We start from the raw sequence: 18,112 nt of genomic DNA on the forward strand, positions 1-18,112 counted from the left end.
CCAAAACCCATAGGTGAAATATGTATCTCTTAGTTGCCTTTGATTACAACTTCACCTTGAATCAGTTTTCATTTCCTGTTGATCCTGGCAGAAGATTTAATGGCTCAGTCATATCACAGATTATAGCTATATACCCTTACAACAACTTTGTCATTAACAGCTTTGACCAAGAGGCATCATAACCATGTTTTCAAACGTCATGGAACCATACAGACAAATCCATGCGACACAAAAGCACACGTGAGGAAATGACCGCCACATATAAAGCATCAGAGTAAAAATAAAGTGACAGATGTTAAGCGCCAAATAAAAGCAAGCCAAAAGTGAACACTCTAAGACTTCAAAAGGGAATGTACATTTCTCTTTCACCTGGTCCTTACCAAAAGGAAAGCATTCATGCTACAGGCAGGCATTTTTCAATCACAGGATGGTGAGCAATAATGATTTTCCAGGTAAGTATTCTAAGTTCAACCACATACATGTCGTCCAAGAAATATCATGAAGAAATATCCCTAGTTTCCTGTGGATAAACATTTACAAACATGTTTATCCACAGGAAACAAGTTCTAGATTAAATGCCTATACTCAATCCAATTTTTTCTTTTCATCGCAGCAAATCAGTTTAAGGAAATTATTGGTAACCGATAGAACATGGGGGAAAAAAATCCCATGTAAAAGATTTTGATTACAAGTGGTATAAAGCACACTCTAGTTTTCTGAAGACACATTCACATTACTTTCATCGATCTCAATTTACAGACAATCTTGCTTTATTTGTGTTAACCTTGGCGCTAAACTGTAAGAAGAACAGGCTCTTAAAACAAATACTGTACCACACAAGCAACAATCTTGAAATAGTCTACAGAAGGTATTTGCTGCTGCTAGCTAGCTCTAGACCAGAAAAATCCTTAGCTTTCTAAACTTGGTATTTGGGTTTCATTTCTCTTTTCTTAACCCAGTCATACAGGGTATCCCTAAGGAGGGACATGTACAGTCATTGAAATGGCTGCACATGTTTATATTCGTATCAAGTTCTTATACTCAGAAAAACAAACTGTTAAGATTATAGAGCCTTATTAGCAATGAAAATTCTGAAAGTTTTCATTCAAAATGCTTGAAGCTGCAGAGATTTTTTATCGGTTAAAACAGATTTCCCATGGTGAATTGAGATTAGCAGATGCTTAAGCTTCATGCTGACAATTGCCTTGTTCACCCTCACCAGTGAGAAATCTTTAAGCACTTGAGGAGCTGGATAGGGAATAATGTGCCTTTGCATGGCCCATTGAAAGCATGCTGGGAGCCTGATTTTTAACATCAGTGGCTGAGAAGTACTTGCAATTAGTTGCCCAGGGCTCAATTACACTTTTGACACCTAGAATGGTTATATTGCTTTAAATAGTAATTTTAGTAAGTTCCAAAATTCCTACACTCTAAAAATTATCCAATGCTATCAAAACTGGAGATTTTTAGAGATGACATAAATCCCAGTAGGGGAATATACTTAAGTTACTAAGACTTAGGCAGATTAAAATATTTGACATACTTAAATTTTCTTCTTGTTGGAAAAAACTATTAGCAGTTAGATTCACAAAATTACTGAAAGTCTGATGGAAAATACTGAGATGCAGCCACCTGGTTATCCTGCCCTGAGCACGAATGATTCTCAAGTGTGCAGTAAAAGTATGGCAGCATTTGCTCTTAACTCTCCCTTACTCTAGAAAAGGAAAACATTTCCAGAAGAGTTTAAAAGATTTTAATTTTTGCAGATTTGGAAAGCTGATTTGGCTTTGTAACATAGCCATATTATAACTTTTTACCCTAATCAGGAATCATGAAAATACTTCCAAATTCTACTAAGGGAATATTAATGTCATTCACCACCCTAACTAATGAACCTCTCCATAAGCTAGGAGTCTATAGATAATACCACCTGTATGAATTCCAACTTCAAGGTAAATGCTAATATTCCTTTCCATCATAGATTTTTCTAAAATACCTTTATTAGGGCTTCAACATCCAGCAGTGAGAATTTTGGTCTATGTAGCAATCAAATACCAAACCAAATATATCTAATCTTAGGCAAGTAATTGTGTTACCTTTAATCGACTCCTTAAATTTAAAAAAAAAAAAAAAAAAAAAAAAACTTGGATTTTAAACTTCTAATAAACACAAAACCTACTGCAGTCATATAGCACTTCATGCACTGCACACTTGGATACAGAATTATCATCATTAAGCTGTAAAATTAAGGAAAAAATTCCCCATTTTAAAAAGTTACATGCACAGCACACAGCATCCCCATTTAGTGACATGCCAGGACAGAAGTGCGACGACATGTTATACAAAGGACAAACAATATGCAAAGATTTTGTCTTTTACGGTAAACTAAAAAACTTACCCATTCTCACCATAAATCTTTTGAAAGAGTCTAAGAAATCAGAAAACCAAAAATTAAAAGTCATTTTTCGGTTATATTAGTTTCTAAATGTTCAATAACTTTAAGATTCTAACCTGAGATGGACAAAACTCAAAAGTTTTTATCACATTTTAATGTCTCAAATTCTAATTGATCTCATATCTCAAGGAATCAAATTAAGCAAGATAAACAGTCTCCTAATTTACCTTGAACCAAAAAATCCATAACAGAAAACTTCCTGTTGCCAAGAATAAAATGTTACATTTGGATCTCCTGATTTTAATCAGCCTTACATTTGTCCATCCCAAAGTTGAACAAGTTGAACATCAAAATGGCAAGTTGCATAACACATAAATGCAGACACATTATGGCCATAATTACATACATGTAAAATTTAGCAGACAGCAAATAACATTCATGCATTTAATAAAGTCTGCACTGAATTTTAAACTATAAATTTAAAAAGTCACATATTGACAATCCAAGGAACCTAGGTCAAAAACAAAAATTATAATCAAGTTAAATGAAATTTGCAATGCCATATTTCAAGGGACATGGTTACACAGAAATCATACATTCCAAATTATGAGAAACACAGAAAACTAAACTACAACCAGACTGTTTCAGAAATGCCTGGACATGAGACTATAAAGTCTGTAAATGTAACATTTTCATGAAACATCATGTTGCAAATAGTACCATAGTCTTCCTTAAGGCCAAAGGCAAGGCTTATTATGTACACACCTTTTTAAACAGGCCTCAGCTAGCTGATTTAGAGATGTGCAAATATGGAATTGCACTTTTTCCATGAAATCACTACAGGTTCCTCAAAACAACACAACTTTTTGCAGGATGCTTCAAAATGGCTCGTGACATGCAGAGTTGGGCAACACAATGCCACTTTCTCTCACAGAGAAGTTATACAAGACCATCCATTACAAGCCACATCCTTGCAGAAACACACTCTGACCTCTCGACCATGAGCCGTTTCTTGTGCCTAAGTCTGCTGGCCTCCCGGATGGCTTCCCACCTCTGCAGGTCTGCCTCGCTGCAGGGGCCAGGGATGAAGCTGACGGGAGGCACGGTCGTCCCCAGCTGCCAGGACTGGATCTTGCGAGTCAACAGGTCATCTTTCTTCTGCCGGTAGGAAGGCACTAACACTCTACAGCTCTTTCTTTTTTCTTTGGATGGGCGTGTTCTTTCAAGTACACACAGAAACTTGGCTTGAATTTCTGGAGGAAGAGTCCAGGGTTCAGGGAAAGGAACTGGCTGGTATCTGTCTGGGGCCCCTGACAGAGGCACCTCTTTTTTCTGTGCTGGAAGTCGGCGAACAACCATATCATCTTTTTCTAGATCCGGAAGTACAAGTTCACCTTCTCTACACTGCAGAATTATATCTCGCTCGACAGGATCATCTTGCTCAGAAAACCTTCTAAGATCTTCGAAAGCCCGGAGAACATACGGATTTGCATGGAAAGCGCCAGTCTTTCTGACAAAGAAATCATCATTCTCTAAATCAGGGTCTAGGGTTGACATCTCGAGGTCATCTCTTTTATACCCTGGTGCAGAAAAGAGATTCTTTCTGCGTGTTATGAGCCTGGGGCCGGCAGTGGGATCAATTTTGGTATTTGTTTCAGAAGACAAGATGTCATCAGAATATGTTTGGAGGGCCTGAAGTAATAAAAACTGACTGAAGCACAGAAAAGAAAAAGGAAGGGAGAATCTTATTAAGCTCAGGTAGAACAGGTAATTAGGCAGCAGACCAACTAGTCAGTTACCATGGGTGAATTATGTCATGGAGTCACAGGAGGGATTCTTGCTTGGGAGAAAGACTAGCCTTTAATGCCATCACCTGTGACTTTCTCGGATACCACTTAAATAAGCAAATGCAGCGTGTACTTCTCAAGAAAGGTGGGTGCTGTCCAGGCCAACTGATGGGGCTAAAACGTAGACAGCACACACCTCCCTGATGAATACGTACTTGCTTTTACCCTGCCCGTATTCTGTCACCCACAGTGATGTAGCCCCCATCCCAGCGAAGCAGCAATCTTGCAGATTTTGAAGAGTTGGTCATTAAGCACTTTATGCAATAGGCACAGGTAGTCAGCAGAATTAAAAAAATAAAATGCTGTGAAGCATTCAAAAAGACCCCAATGGGGGCACCTCGGTGGCTCAGTCGGTTAGGTGTCCGACTATAGATTTTGGCTCAGGTCATGGTCTCATGGTTCGGGCGGTAGAGCCCAGAGTCGGGCTGCACACTGACAGCGTGGACCCTGATTGGGATTCTCTCTCTCTTTCCCTCTCTTTCTGACTCTCCCCTGCTCGTGCATGCACAGCTCCCTCTCTTTCTCAAAATAAATAAATAAACTTAAAAAAAAATCTTTTCTCTGCATTTTCCCACTAGACTTGTGTGCCCTGGTGTCTATCTAAAAGTTATTTTCTGGAGCGCCTGGGTGGCTCAGTCAGTTAAGCGTCTGACTTTGGCTCAGGTCATGATCTCACGGTCTGAGTTTGAGCCCCGTGTCAGGCTCTGTGCTGACAGCTCAGAGCCTGGAGCCTGTTTCAGATTCTGTTTCTCCCTCTCTCTTTCTGCCCCTCCCCTGTTTGTGCTCTGTCTCTGTCTCTCAAAAATAAACATTCAAAGAAAATTTTTAAACAAAAACTTTTTAAAAAAAAAGTTATTTCCTTTCTCCACATCTCCGTACATAACAAAACCACAGAATTAGGTCAACTTTCACAAAAGCTTTTTAGAAATAATTCTCCAAAAGAACAGACTATGCCACATGTACTATCTTGTACATTACTGTGAAGAATATTTAATTCCATAGACTTCCAAGCTCATATGTTCCCACAGAAAGCAATATGTTATACATTATGCTTTGATGCTAAATGTTATAAGGTTTCATGACCCAGCGCATCATGGTCAGAGATTAAAGTAGCAGCAGAAACTGGCACAGATGTCCCAGGCCAGACTCAAAGCAGGCAGGCTCATGCACACAGGTACACCTGGGCTCGTCCGAGGCACCACTGGCTCTCCTGGCTGCTTGGGTGTCCCAGGAGTTCTTGGCCCCTCTGGTAGCCAGTTCCAGCAAGAGTGAACGTCTTTGGCAGTTGCTGTCTAGCCTACGCTTTGCTTTTTGGATTCTACTAAAAATGGAGGAGCTTCTGTGAGAGCCTGAATCCTCATCCTCAGAATCTGAATTCCTCCTACTGTAGAGAGTGATACAGAGAAAGGAGGGAGGAAAGGAGAAAGAGTTGGAGAAAACTAGAACTACTGAAAATACTGCCATGCAGAAGGCTTTTTAAGATCCAGATCCTACGGTTTAAACTTAAACAGCATTTTTTTTTCAGTGATAGAGGTTCTATGGGTATTAAAGGGAAAAGGAACCTTTCTCTTTCCCTCTCGTAAAAAGCACACACGGAACACACCCAGCCAGGGTGCCGAATGAACATCAGAACAACAGAAACATGCACAGAGACAAACCTGAATCCCTGAAATTCTTTATACCATGGTTTGTAAGTTTCTCTTTTTATTCTTTTCCAGTTCACATCTTCTGGGATCCAACATTTGGGAAGAAACTGATCAAAAGCATGCCCTGGGTTTGGCATGATTGGACTTAGCTTTCGCACATAAAGATCATCCTTTACGGTGTTGGGTGTACTTGTCTTTGCTTCTTTCTCTTCCAAGTAACAAGAGGAGTTTGAAGTTTCTTGTACTGTTGGCCAATTCTCCACATTGGTACCCCAAGTTCTCCTCTCATTACTGTTCAAAACATCCAACCAGTTAAGATACTGAATGAGCAGTTTGTGACACAGAACACAAAAGGCATGCTTTCTGGCTCACAAAGTTTATATCACTGAATGAGACAAATTAGTTGCCACTCTATCATGACAGCTCCTAGAACAAAGTTAAGGCATGATAACAGCATCTCATTTTAATCAGAGGATAGCATGATATGCAAGGGCCAAAGATAATTATAAGATGTGTTAAAAAGAGATAAAATTGCAAACAATCTGGGGTGTTATATATTAAAATCAACATAACAGACATTCTGATCTAGGAGAATTTTTCTGACCTCGTCAACTCGTACAGCCCAGTGGCTAATGGGTCAGCAGGAGAAAACCTTTGCGAATAAGAGCTAGGAGAGGTGGTTTTCGAGATGAAACACTCAGGCCTCTTTTTCACTTGGAATCTACGGTTGGCTAAGTCATCCAAAACTACATCAGGCAACCTTCGTTCATCCTCGGAGTCCGAACCACTTTCAGAACCGTATACCTCCTTCTGACAGGAAGCTGCATTGGAAAAATCCCACTCTGCTTTGCTAATTTGATGGGAAATTAAAGGATTCTCTGTGTGTCCACTGAGATCAATCAAACAGGGAAAAAATGGAAGAAAACAACAGCTCACAGTGAAAAGCAGAAGTCATTCAATATGCTGAAAGATGTCAATAAGCTAAAAGCATGTATCTAAAAAAAGAACCAACACACCATAGGCTGACATCCTAAAAGGGAAGAAACACCTTCAGGATATGCATGACTAAAGATAATAGTAAGAAAAAAAATGCATTTTCATTAGTGAAATTTTTGGGCTATGAAATACATTTTAAGAACTATTCCTTTTTCCCACATTTAAATATCCCTGCAAATTCACAAAGTGCACTGAATTTTAAAACTCCATCATCAGCTCGCATCCCAGTACCTTGGAAATGTTCCATCCGCTTCTGTATAGACCGGGCTTGCCCAACTTCTTCTGTTATCCTCGTATTTGTCCGGCTTTTTCTTCCTCAACGGCGCTGGCACATAGGATGGCTGTCTACTTTTGTTGGGTAAAAAACGATTGAATGGTAAAGCAGATTTTGGTTCAATAGCTGAAATCCTTCGATAGGACATATCGTCTTTATTATAATCCTGCATCTTGGATGGAAATTCAGAATCTGTGTCGCTTTCGCAACCTATAAAAAAAGCATGAGAATTTGCTTTACTCTCCAGATCATTTGTCTAACTGAACCCACACAGCATGCCTGCTTTGTCTCTCCCTTGGAAACCCAGGGCTCTTCTGCTAACTCTGGGGAATATTTTTAGAAATTTGTCATGAAGTTGTGATAAGATCCATTAGGAGGAACTTGCTTTGCATACTGGAGGCACATGCGCTACATTCTTTTACTGTTGAACATTCTAAACAGAAAATGTCCCCGTTAACCACTGAACTTCTTTTCTTCCCAATCCTCCTTGACCCTGTGACTGTACATAAAATTTATTGATGGAATACATATGAGTAAAATATAGCAATTGAGTCAAAGACACCGAAAACTAGATCAAAGAGTCATTCAAGGAAAAGTCTGTAATTTAAAATAAAGCACACCATTGTCTCAAATTTCTGTGAGGGCAAGAGAGGTAAGGGAGGACATGGAAAAAGCAGTAGAAAGCATAGTATCAGGAAGGGGTTGGCTACATCGTTGTGAGATCCCTATAGGCAAGGGTCACACATTAAACAGGAGGTTGGAACTTCAGTAATCATTTGGTCCAAAGGAATATCAAGCCTCATGTCTAAATGAACACACACAACTCAAGGATTTTTCTCAGGGTGGCCACGAAAATACTGGGAACCTTGTATTTTGATTCCAAAATCAAATCAAATCATTTAAATACAAATTCAAAAGAATACACTGTGATACACCTCAAGGTCAGATAGACACAAATGCTGATCTGTTCTCTTAAATAAATAAGTCTACTCTTGTAAAGACACAGGAAGAAAAGAGACTACAAAATACTACTACAGATCCACACTGAGTTGTCTCCCTTTTCTACCCTTTTGTTCTTTCTGCCTCCATGTATTTGCAAAGATAGTTTGTAGAGGTTGCCCCCTTCCCGCCAGGGTTCCTTCAGAGGATAGCTGTGCACAGTACCTGACAGCTGCAGCCTCTGGGCACAGCGAACTCGGGGCAGGTCAACCTGTGCTCAAGGCCATCTGGTCTCCTCCCTCCTGCCTGGCAGAAATCTACAGTAAATACAATGAGAATGGCCTACAGGAAGTGGTTTCACACACCCTGGGAGACCGTGAGGCTGGAATAGGGTAAAGGAGAAAAGGCAAAAAGGGAGGAAGAATGAGCAGCTACCGGGGAGGGTTAATGGTCAATCATCAGGTGCTTCCATTTTTACCACTTCCTGAATATCCCATTTTGTTGCAAATAAGAAAGGTCTTAGAGGTTCTTGCCCGAATGTGTACATGTGGAATTTTAAACACACAGGGAGATTTTCTACTTTGGAAGTTTTAAAGCTAAAATCTTTTTATTTTTGAGTGCAGTGAAGTTCCCGCAGAATAAGCAAATATTCTTGATATGGAAAGGGAGTTCGTATAAAACTAAGGAATTTGACTTTTCAGTTTGTTAACTTAAAAATATTATCCTAAGGGGCGGGACGGTGGGGATCAGCTTGGGACCTCAACCAGGCAGGCAGCAGAATTTCAACATGCTGACTGCAAAAAAGTTTGATCATCCGGGTGGCCCTCAGGCTTTTCTCTTCTTCCTCAGTTGTAAGTACCACATCTTCCCTTCCGCACTCTTCACACAAGCTCTGCAACCCCTTTCCCAAGCAGTGTGACAGTGGCCGTCTGCTTTCTGTCACACATACCAGGCATCCAGTCCACCAAGTATCTGAGGAGAGGACTTTATTTTTATTTTTATTTTTTTTAATATATGAAATTTATTGTCAAATTGGTTTCCATACAACACCCAGTGCTCATCCCAAAAGGTGCCCTCCTCAATACCCATCACCCACCTTCCCCTCCCTCCCACCCCCCATCAACCCTCAGTTTGTTCTCAGTTTTTAACAGTCTGAGGAGAGGACTTTAGTTCCACACTCGGGACGACTATACCGAACCGACGGAAGTCTGTATATTCCCACATGCCTTCAGTTTTTGCCCCTGTTATTCTTTGTTGGCCAGATATAAATTTAAACACTGAATGTTTTAGGTTATCCAGTCAGGACAAAGGAATATAGCTCATTAAGAACGTCAGCCTCTGCTTTTACAGTTTTAATCACTCAGATGAACTAAAAACTCAGATTCATTTCCTTAACCCTGTACTAGTCATCTGGGCCATAAAAATATCACACCTGGATAGCAGCCACCAACACATGCAACAATAGTCATAAAGGGTAACTCTTTGATAGCTACTCACTTTTTTTTAATTTCAAATGCCACTACTACTCTAAAACCTAAAGAGATGGGGTTGTGTTATACTTAATTTGTTGATTGTTTTTCAAAACCAAATCCATTGTACATCCATTGCTTTTTTGTAAATTTACATCAGAACAACAACAAAGATTGAATTGTAGTTGAGCACTGTGTGCTAAAGTATTTAGGCAAAGTCTAATGTACTCTGAAGTGCCTCAAACACCAAGACGGATAATTAATGTATATAGAGGGAGGGGAAGATATGTGGTAAAGCAAGCCCAGGAAAATGTTATGGTAAGAACTAGGGCTTGGAACATGAGTATTCACTGTAAAATTCTTTCAACTTTGTTGAGGCTTTAAATGCTTTTTGATAAGAACATTAGGAAAAACAAGTAAAAATATAAAAGTAATTATCAAAATAACCAGCAAAGTAAAATCCCTAACAATTTAGCACCAACTCACAACCAGAACTCTCCATTTTTTCATGTCAATGCTAGAAGCACAGAAACTTTACTTGTGGTTTTGATCCATCCGAATTTGAATTGTTAAAGGTACACAGTCGGGAATTTCTGACCCCATCCAATAGCCATTGTTAGAAGACAGGCATTTAAGTAACTGATGTGGCCATAATATTAGGATTTTGAAACTCGTAACAAAGTAACTTTCATTTTATGTTCTTTTCTCACTCTGTCCTGGATTCGCTCTGACCCTAATAAAAACAAAAGAGGTTTCCTAACACCATGCTAGTATGGCTACTTAATTTATCAAAGTTTAGGGGCGCCTGGGTGGCTCAGTCGGTTAAGCGTCCGCCTTCAGCTCAGGTCACGATCTCACGGTCCCTGAGTTCGAGCCCCGCGTCGGGCTCTGGGCTGATGGCTCGGAGCCTGGAGCCTGCTTCCGATTCTGTGTCTCCCTCTCTCTGTGCCCCTCCCCCATTCATGCTCTCTGTCTCAAAAATAAATAAACATTAAAAAAAATTTAAAAAAAAAAGTTTAGCATAATAATCTATCCTGGTAGATATCAATCATTTTTTTTGGACAGAATTACAGGGATATGTTTCCTCCTTTTCCTTAAGAGAAATTTTTCTATCTTTTGGAGAGAAAAGTATTCAGAAACTAGAGCAGAATTTTATAGAAGCTTTCTTTTTTATGTTTAGGTACATTGGTAAATAGGCCTCATAGCCCAGATTATCAAACCTGCATCTGGACAGAAGAGAATCAGGATAGATCATCATTGATAGAACAGGTCACAGTTAATGGTCTCCTCCCCACTCTCTTCTAACCATGGAATGAAAAACAATGAAACAATGATCACTCTAGTGGTAATACAGTGACGAAGCAATGAGAAAGGAAAAGAAAGAAAAAAAAAGAAATGGAAAACGAGAAAGAAACCCCCAATATTTTAGTCTCTATGGAAATCCACATCTTTGTAAAAATTTTGCCCCAATTGTTTTTGCTCCATTTTCCTACTCTCTCCTATTTCCAATTTTCTCTTAATAATGCAAACAAGCACAAAATACACTGACAGTCAAAGATGCAACTCACCCTCACGTCCCCCTCTCAGCGTGATATCAGAGGAGCAGCTTGTGAATGACCTAGACCCCAAAGAGTCCAAGCTTTCAAACGAGTCTTCTCTCTTATGGTTGCCTGGAGGAGTAGGAAATTCTCCACGTTCAGCACACCAGATATCACCGTAACCACTGTCCCTGCCACTCCTTTTCAGGCACCTGGAGTCTTCAAGAGCCTAAAGGAAAAGTTTTTAAAGAAGAGTGAGTCAGCATAAACTTCCAAAAATGTAATCAGTCATTACTTGTTTGTATAGCTCAAGTTGTGCTATATTTGATAGGTGTGGCAATGAGATTTCTCTGTTAAACATTAAAAAAAAAAAAATCTGACAAAAATCAGAGTATAAATCTGTAAATGTTTCCCCACAATATTTGGCACGTAGGTAACAATGAGGAGGTATTCAATAGTATTTAATAAAAGACTACAGTTTATCTAAAAATAAGTGTGGGGGGGGCATTTTAATAAAAGAGAAGCTAATAATAGATTCAAATGCTAAAAATCAGTGACTACAGGTAGCTGGCAATAAACATGAAAGGAGTCAAAGCAACAAGTCAACCTTAATTTCCATGTTCCAAAGGAGGTAAGTTAACAAGATTCTAGTCAGCCTACCCTCCAGGAAATATTTGCAGTGTTTAGAATAAAGTAACTTTAACTCATAGTTTCTTAAGAAAAAACTTTAAAAACAGATAAAAGGGCAAGGACAGCAGGCATACACCACAGAGTTCATTCATTTCCACTGATCACAACACCTAGATCTGAGCCAAGGAAAGTAGACTTGTCTGCAGACATTCAAAATTTACTTTCCCTCAATCTTAGTAAGTATTTATTTGTTTGGCTCACATGAGAGATAAATAGACAGATAACAAATGTGATTAGCCATAGGTTTGTAAATTATATAGAACTTATTACAAGTATCCTTTTGAGGGTACCTGGCTGGCTTAGTCGGTAGAGCATGCGACTCTTTATCTCAGGGTTATGAGTTCAAGTCCCATGTTGGGTGTAGAGATTACTTAAAGGTAAAATCTTTTAAAATTTATATACATTATACAAATATATATAATACGTATATAAGCATTATTTTGAATAACATTCCTTTATGAAAAAGTTAATAGCAAAATAAAACTAGACTTTTTTTCTTTTTTTTTGAGAGACAGAGAGAGAGCACGAGCTGGGGTGAAGGGCAGAGGGACAGAAAGAGAAAAATCAAAATCTTAAGCAGTCTCACGTGGGGCTCGACCTCACGATCCTGGCATCGGGACCTGGGCCAAAATCAAGAGTCAGACGTTCAACTGACTGAGCTACCCAGGTGCCCCAAAACTCGACTTTTTAAAATTAGGATTTAAGTAAAATTATAAAGCCCTTAGCCTTGTCCTGATACATAGTAATCAAAGAACATCTAATGACTAATTTTTTCATACAATGTCATTAGTATATAAATCAGAAATGCTAGTCTCAGATGAACAAACTACAGAGACAGTTTAAAGAACGTAGGAATTCCTAACACCCAGATGTAATATGTGAATCTTGATTACTCAGAATTCAGATAAAATGAGCTATGAAAGAAAGCTGGGAGACAATTGGGAAATTCTGAATACAGACTACGTAATAGATAGTAGGGAACATTTATTAATTTCCTTCAACATAATAGACATTGTAGCTATATGGAAGAATATGCTTAGTCTTAAGAGATGCATGCTGAGTTTTTAGACATAAGAAATCTACAATTTACCTTGAAATGGTTAAGTAAGAACAGATGAATGGATAGACACATGGGTAAAGCCAGTATGGGAAGTTTTTAACAATTGAACCAGACAGTACATATTTGGGTATTTGCTGTAGTATTCTTTCAACTTTTATAATTATGAACATTTTCAACATATGGATAAAGTTGAAAAAAGAATGTTTACAATGCATCATTAGCAGCTGTCCCGGGCACACTTTTGGCTGAGACTCTGTCAACTCATGGTTCAACTGTTGGACAAATGTATGAAGCACCAATAAGATCCAGTGGATTTACGTGAGCTTTCATATACTTTCGATGCCAGACACCCTGGCATTAGCATTGATATCCTATCATAAAAATGTCAGCACCTACCTTGTACCTTATTTTCTAGGAGATGGGGAAGCTGGGCCTAGTGCTGGTACCACCAAACTAATTCTCAAAATATAAAAAGATTACAATTTTTTTAAATATATCTTTAGCTCTTTCAGGTTTCTTAGACATGTACTTGTGGAAGTATCAGAGTCCTCAACACACAGTGAGATGATTTTTGACCTCATAAAAAGTTATCTTAAAGTTATTGATGATGGGCCACCTCAGTTATAAAATAACCTGAGTCTGGCCTTGGTGCCTGGTTTTTACGAGGACTTCCCTCTGACAAGTCATCTAAAATGAGTCATCTCCGATTATATGATGACTCAGGTGCAACAGCTCACGAATTTTTTTTTGTTTTTTAATTGACATTCTGGATTGGCCATTAAGCATTATCTACTTCAGTGGGAAACATCTGAACATAATGACTTTGAGTGGAACAGAACAGATGCAAAACAGAGATCATATGTATTTACACACTTCTTACTGCTATCCCCACTCCATAATAATGGAATGGCAAAACTGAGGTTTGATCAATTTTTTTTTTTTTTACCTATTCTGGTTGTGACACTGGTGACAGGGAACAGCTTTTAATAAAGCATTCCCAGCACAAATGCTGTACTAGGGTTATTCAACCTGAGTCAGACTGCCATAAAAAGAACCAAAGGCTGTGAAGAGAGCACTGATGCAGGAGCCAAAGCCCCACATTATTTTTAACTGGATATTTTCTTAGCTGACATAACTGTAAGGCAAGGCTCTGCTCATGCCCCAGGCCACCTGCACATTCATCCGTCACAGCCTTATCTTCTTCAGCTTCTGTGACCTGTTCATCTGTCTCCATCAGACACTGGTGCTCTAGGATGATGGGCCTTTCGTGACTGTTTTTCCAACATCTAGAACAATGCTCTATAACCTGAATTTACTGTTTCAAAGAATTTGGGTGAAGTACCATCCGCTCCCTACAATTCAAAAATAAAAATCAAGAAGGAATACTTTAATCTTCTTTGCTCTATAATCTCATATTTCTACAGTATATGTGGCCAGACTCAAGCAAAAGGATTTCAAGATCAAAGTAGATGTTAGGCAAGGTGCTCATTTTCATCCTGGCCTAAATTTCTATCTTCCAATCATGGTAACTAACATTTATTACATCCTTACAATGTGCCAGAGACTAATGTTAAATGCCTTATTGGTATAGTACCATTTAATCACCATAAAAACCCATGGAGCAACTACTATGAATCAGATGATGGTATATTATTTTAACTACCTATTTTCTTCTGAGCACTTTGAATTCCCCTGGATACATATCCCCCTAGAGAACTTCATTTCCCCACTTGGATCCTATAAATGAAAATTTGGCAGAACTATGGTCAGCCCTGGCACTTGACCCTCCTCAAGGAATCCTTGAGCATTCAAAAGCTACAACACTGACTTCAGGACATAAAGGACTAGAAATGTGTTTAAAACAAAAGATTCTAATTTAAGCCCCATATCATGCTTCATGTAACAGCATTTACTGCTGTCTAGGAAACACAAGCAATATGACAGAATTATGGGGAGGATGGAGTATGGGTATAGAGATCTAATGAAACATGACAAGATATTAAGATAGAGAAACTGAGTAACTTCAACACACAGTAGCTATCCTGCAGCACCTCTCTAGTACAGGTTGAATTTCCTAATATAGAAAGAGTTAACTTATATCCAGTGCCTTAGAAAGGAAGCAGATATGTCGGTCATTGAATTACCTGAAATTAAGAAATAAATACCTAGACTCCCTCACTGCTTTGCGGTGGTATACAAAGCCAGCAAATAAATAACAATGCTTTCTACCCAGCACAATCCAGAGTGGAGTAAAGATAATAGGAGCTGCCATATTTGTTAGAAGAGGGGAAGAATGAAAAAGGGAAGTGGAAGGAAAGGAAATGGGGGGGGGGGGGGGTGAGGAGGACAAAGCAGTAGTATAAGGAACAGTATTCATTGCATCCAGATGTAGTTTCCTTACCTTAGTCAGAGCTTGTCCTAAAAGATTCTCAAATGCTTTCAAATTAAGATAGGGTCCATTATAGTAGGGGTTACTTTGTGCTTTTCTTCCCAACCAGTACAGTGTTATCAAAACCTTGAAAAATGCCATGAAACAACATCAGTCTAGTTAGTAACTAGTTGCAAGTTCAAATGCAGCTAAGCACTCCAGACAGAAGATAGCGTATTTATCTATGGTTGAAAAGTAGGTTTTCTTTTAAATTATGTGAAGGAGAAGGGCCATTAAAAATGTTAATTATTCTTAGATTTCTGTCTCTGAGCACATTCTCAGACCAAAAGCTCAGATGTCAATAGGCATTTGTATAATCTATTAGTTCATCTGAAGGAAAACATTTATGAAGAAAGCAAATTAAACTTCCAAAGCAATAAATTTTTCCAACAAATTTACAGCTTAAACTCTTAAAATCAGGAATTCTCAGCTTCCTTAATAAGGATCTTGAGCTCTTGTATTTTTTTTAACTAAAGCTGTCACAGTTTTAGAAACTCTTCTAATATGCAGAATGTTAGAGATAGAAGTGTGCACTGAGCAATTACCCGGAGTTCTTACACATTCAGTGTTTTTCCTTAAAGTCTGATCTTGTGGTTTGACTTACACCTCTAAAGATCCTGAAGTGTGTTTTTTGCCTTTCCCACCCTTACTCACATATAAGATGCCACTTCCCAGGTTTCACCTACCCTCCTACACTCTGATGTCAGAGAACATATGGTTTAACCTTATTTAAACATATTTAGAGTTCCTGACTTGTTGGCTACTGTCAGAAATTCCATTAGAAAAAGGATTCAGAGTGTATCAGATATTTTTAGATACCACTGCCTTATTACAGAACATGTAAGTAAAAAACCATTAATAATGTTCCTTTAAATATAGCTTACATTTTTCACTCTCCTATCAGTCTCTTCTTGCCTGTAAAGAAAAGAGAAAATGCCTATTAAGTAACATCTATGAGCCTTCAATTATTAAGTAGAAAAAACTCTTTTATTCTAAAAATTCTTTTATTCTAAATGAATATTAATGCCACCTGGACATTCAAAAACCTTAAACTGCATATTATCCATCAGAATTTTTCAACATTCGTTGATTTCATGAAATAGAATGGTCCATTATCTATAAGCAAGTTTGTCTTTTTCTCATTTTTTTCATTATAGATTTTTTAAGCACACTACTGGCATTTTTTGTATTTTCATTTTAAACAATGTTTAAAACCATTCGAAAAGTGGGGAGAGCAGGAAGCAGGAATCAGTGTGCTCATGCAACAAAAATTGAGAAAAAAAAAGAGGGGGAGAAAAAGCATTTTTGCAGAGTTTTCTTTTCTATCATCCATGGGTTTTTCATCCAAGTTACTCAGAGCAAAATGCTCAGAGATCAAGGTACTGCAGATGTTGAGAAGTACAATTTAAAAAATGGCCATGAATCTCTGCTTGAAGCGATTTTACTTTGTCACGAGAATCATGAGTTTTCTCCCTCACCTGTAAAAGGGCATGATATTTATGGGAGAAGTTAAAAGGAGGCAGATGTCAGCACAATGTTGAAGAAGCAACATAAATTCATTAACAAAGGGTTACCCTAAACTAATGCACTTGCTGTCATTAGACACACTTATAAGCAGGCTTGTTGCTAATTCAGACTGGAGAAGCCAGAACTAGGTGAACTCTAAGGTGGCTTTCTAGCCTAAAGTCTGTAAGTGATGTATATTTGCCAAATAAAATGTATATACATATATGTCCTGTGTACATAGGAGATATATAAAACACATATCTAACATAGAAGACATGTATACAGAAAGGAAAAAGGGGAGAGAATGAGCACACAAATATTTAACTTAGCTTTCAAAGAATCAATGAGACAGCTATGGCCATTCCTTTCCATAAAACAAACATGAAGTGAAATGGACCCTAGAATAACATGCACCTCCCACCCATCCCAGCACAGGACAAAAATAGAATCCACAAGTTCCCACACTATTGCAGAAATATAAACTGATCAACTACTTTTTAATTTTTAATCCATTTGGTAGTAACTATTCAAGCCAAGTCTATGCATATTCTATGGCCCAGCGATTCCACCCCCAGGTGTCTACTGAACAGAAACGCCTACATATATTCACCAAAAGTCATTTATGAGGTTTACGGAAGCACCTTTCGTGACAGAATAAACTGGAAGCTGCACATATGTCTTTAACAATAGGATGGATAAATTACAGGATACCCACAATGAAATATTATATGACCACAAGAGCGGGCAATCTGGAACTGCATGCAACCACATGATTCAGTCTAGCAATGAGAAGCAAAAGCAGCCAAACACAAACAGTACAGACTATTCATAGCAAGTACAAAAACACAGATATAATGGGAGAAGTCAAGAGACCGGTTACCCTTGTGGGGAAGGATGGTGGAATGATTAGAAACAGAAGGGGGACACTGGTATTTCCCTTTATTTTGATCTAGAAGCTGGCTACCTAAGGGTTCTCTTTCTCTGAGGTCTTTGAATTGTACACTTATAATACATATCCTTTTATATATTTATATTATACTTCAAAGAGGTAAATGAAAAGAATAAATTGTACAGCCTAGGTGCTCAAATCATAGCTTATCTCCTAAGTAAAAGAAAATCATCTTGTAAAAATCAAAAACATTCAGTTTTAGAAGCAGTTAATGGAGGGGGATCACTAAAAGCTGATCATTAAAAAAATAGCACATTGAGTTGTAAAATATAGAGCTTCTTTTTACAATGATCAACATATACACCCCAGAAATTAAGCACAAAAGAACTATTAATATTCAACACAAAGCATAGGCTACACTGAAAACTCCCATCC

The 18,112-nt window shown here is 38.3% G+C and overlaps 1 protein-coding gene across 22 annotated transcripts in view; it reads right to left on the bottom strand.

The window, feature by feature from the left end:
- LMO7 (LIM domain 7) overlaps window positions 1–18,112 on the bottom strand; it is a 193,793-nt gene that overhangs the window by 41,937 nt on the left and 133,744 nt on the right. For 11 of the 22 annotated variants that reach the window (XM_060636933.3, XM_060636929.3, XM_078432701.2 and 8 more), the window contains 9 exons: window positions 16,167–16,197; window positions 15,256–15,369; window positions 11,135–11,333; window positions 7,116–7,368; window positions 6,493–6,777; window positions 5,901–6,179; window positions 5,423–5,626; window positions 3,387–4,106; window positions 2,399–2,428 (listed from right to left, as the gene is read on the bottom strand). In XM_060636933.3, the coding sequence (XP_060492916.3) occupies window positions 2,399–2,428; window positions 3,387–4,106; window positions 5,423–5,626; window positions 5,901–6,179; window positions 6,493–6,777; window positions 7,116–7,368; window positions 11,135–11,333; window positions 15,256–15,369; window positions 16,167–16,197 (2,115 nt within the window). The remainder of the gene's footprint in view (window positions 1–2,398; window positions 2,429–3,386; window positions 4,107–5,422; window positions 5,627–5,900; window positions 6,180–6,492; window positions 6,778–7,115; window positions 7,369–11,134; window positions 11,334–15,255; window positions 15,370–16,166; window positions 16,198–18,112) is intronic. The other 11 variants (XM_078432741.2, XM_078432739.2, XM_078432743.2 and 8 more) reach the window with 7 other exon arrangements.

This window comes from Panthera onca, chromosome A1, assembly GCF_046562875.1.
Source record: "Panthera onca isolate mPanOnc1 chromosome A1, mPanOnc1 haplotype 2, whole genome shotgun sequence".
NCBI lineage: Eukaryota > Metazoa > Chordata > Mammalia > Carnivora > Felidae > Panthera > Panthera onca.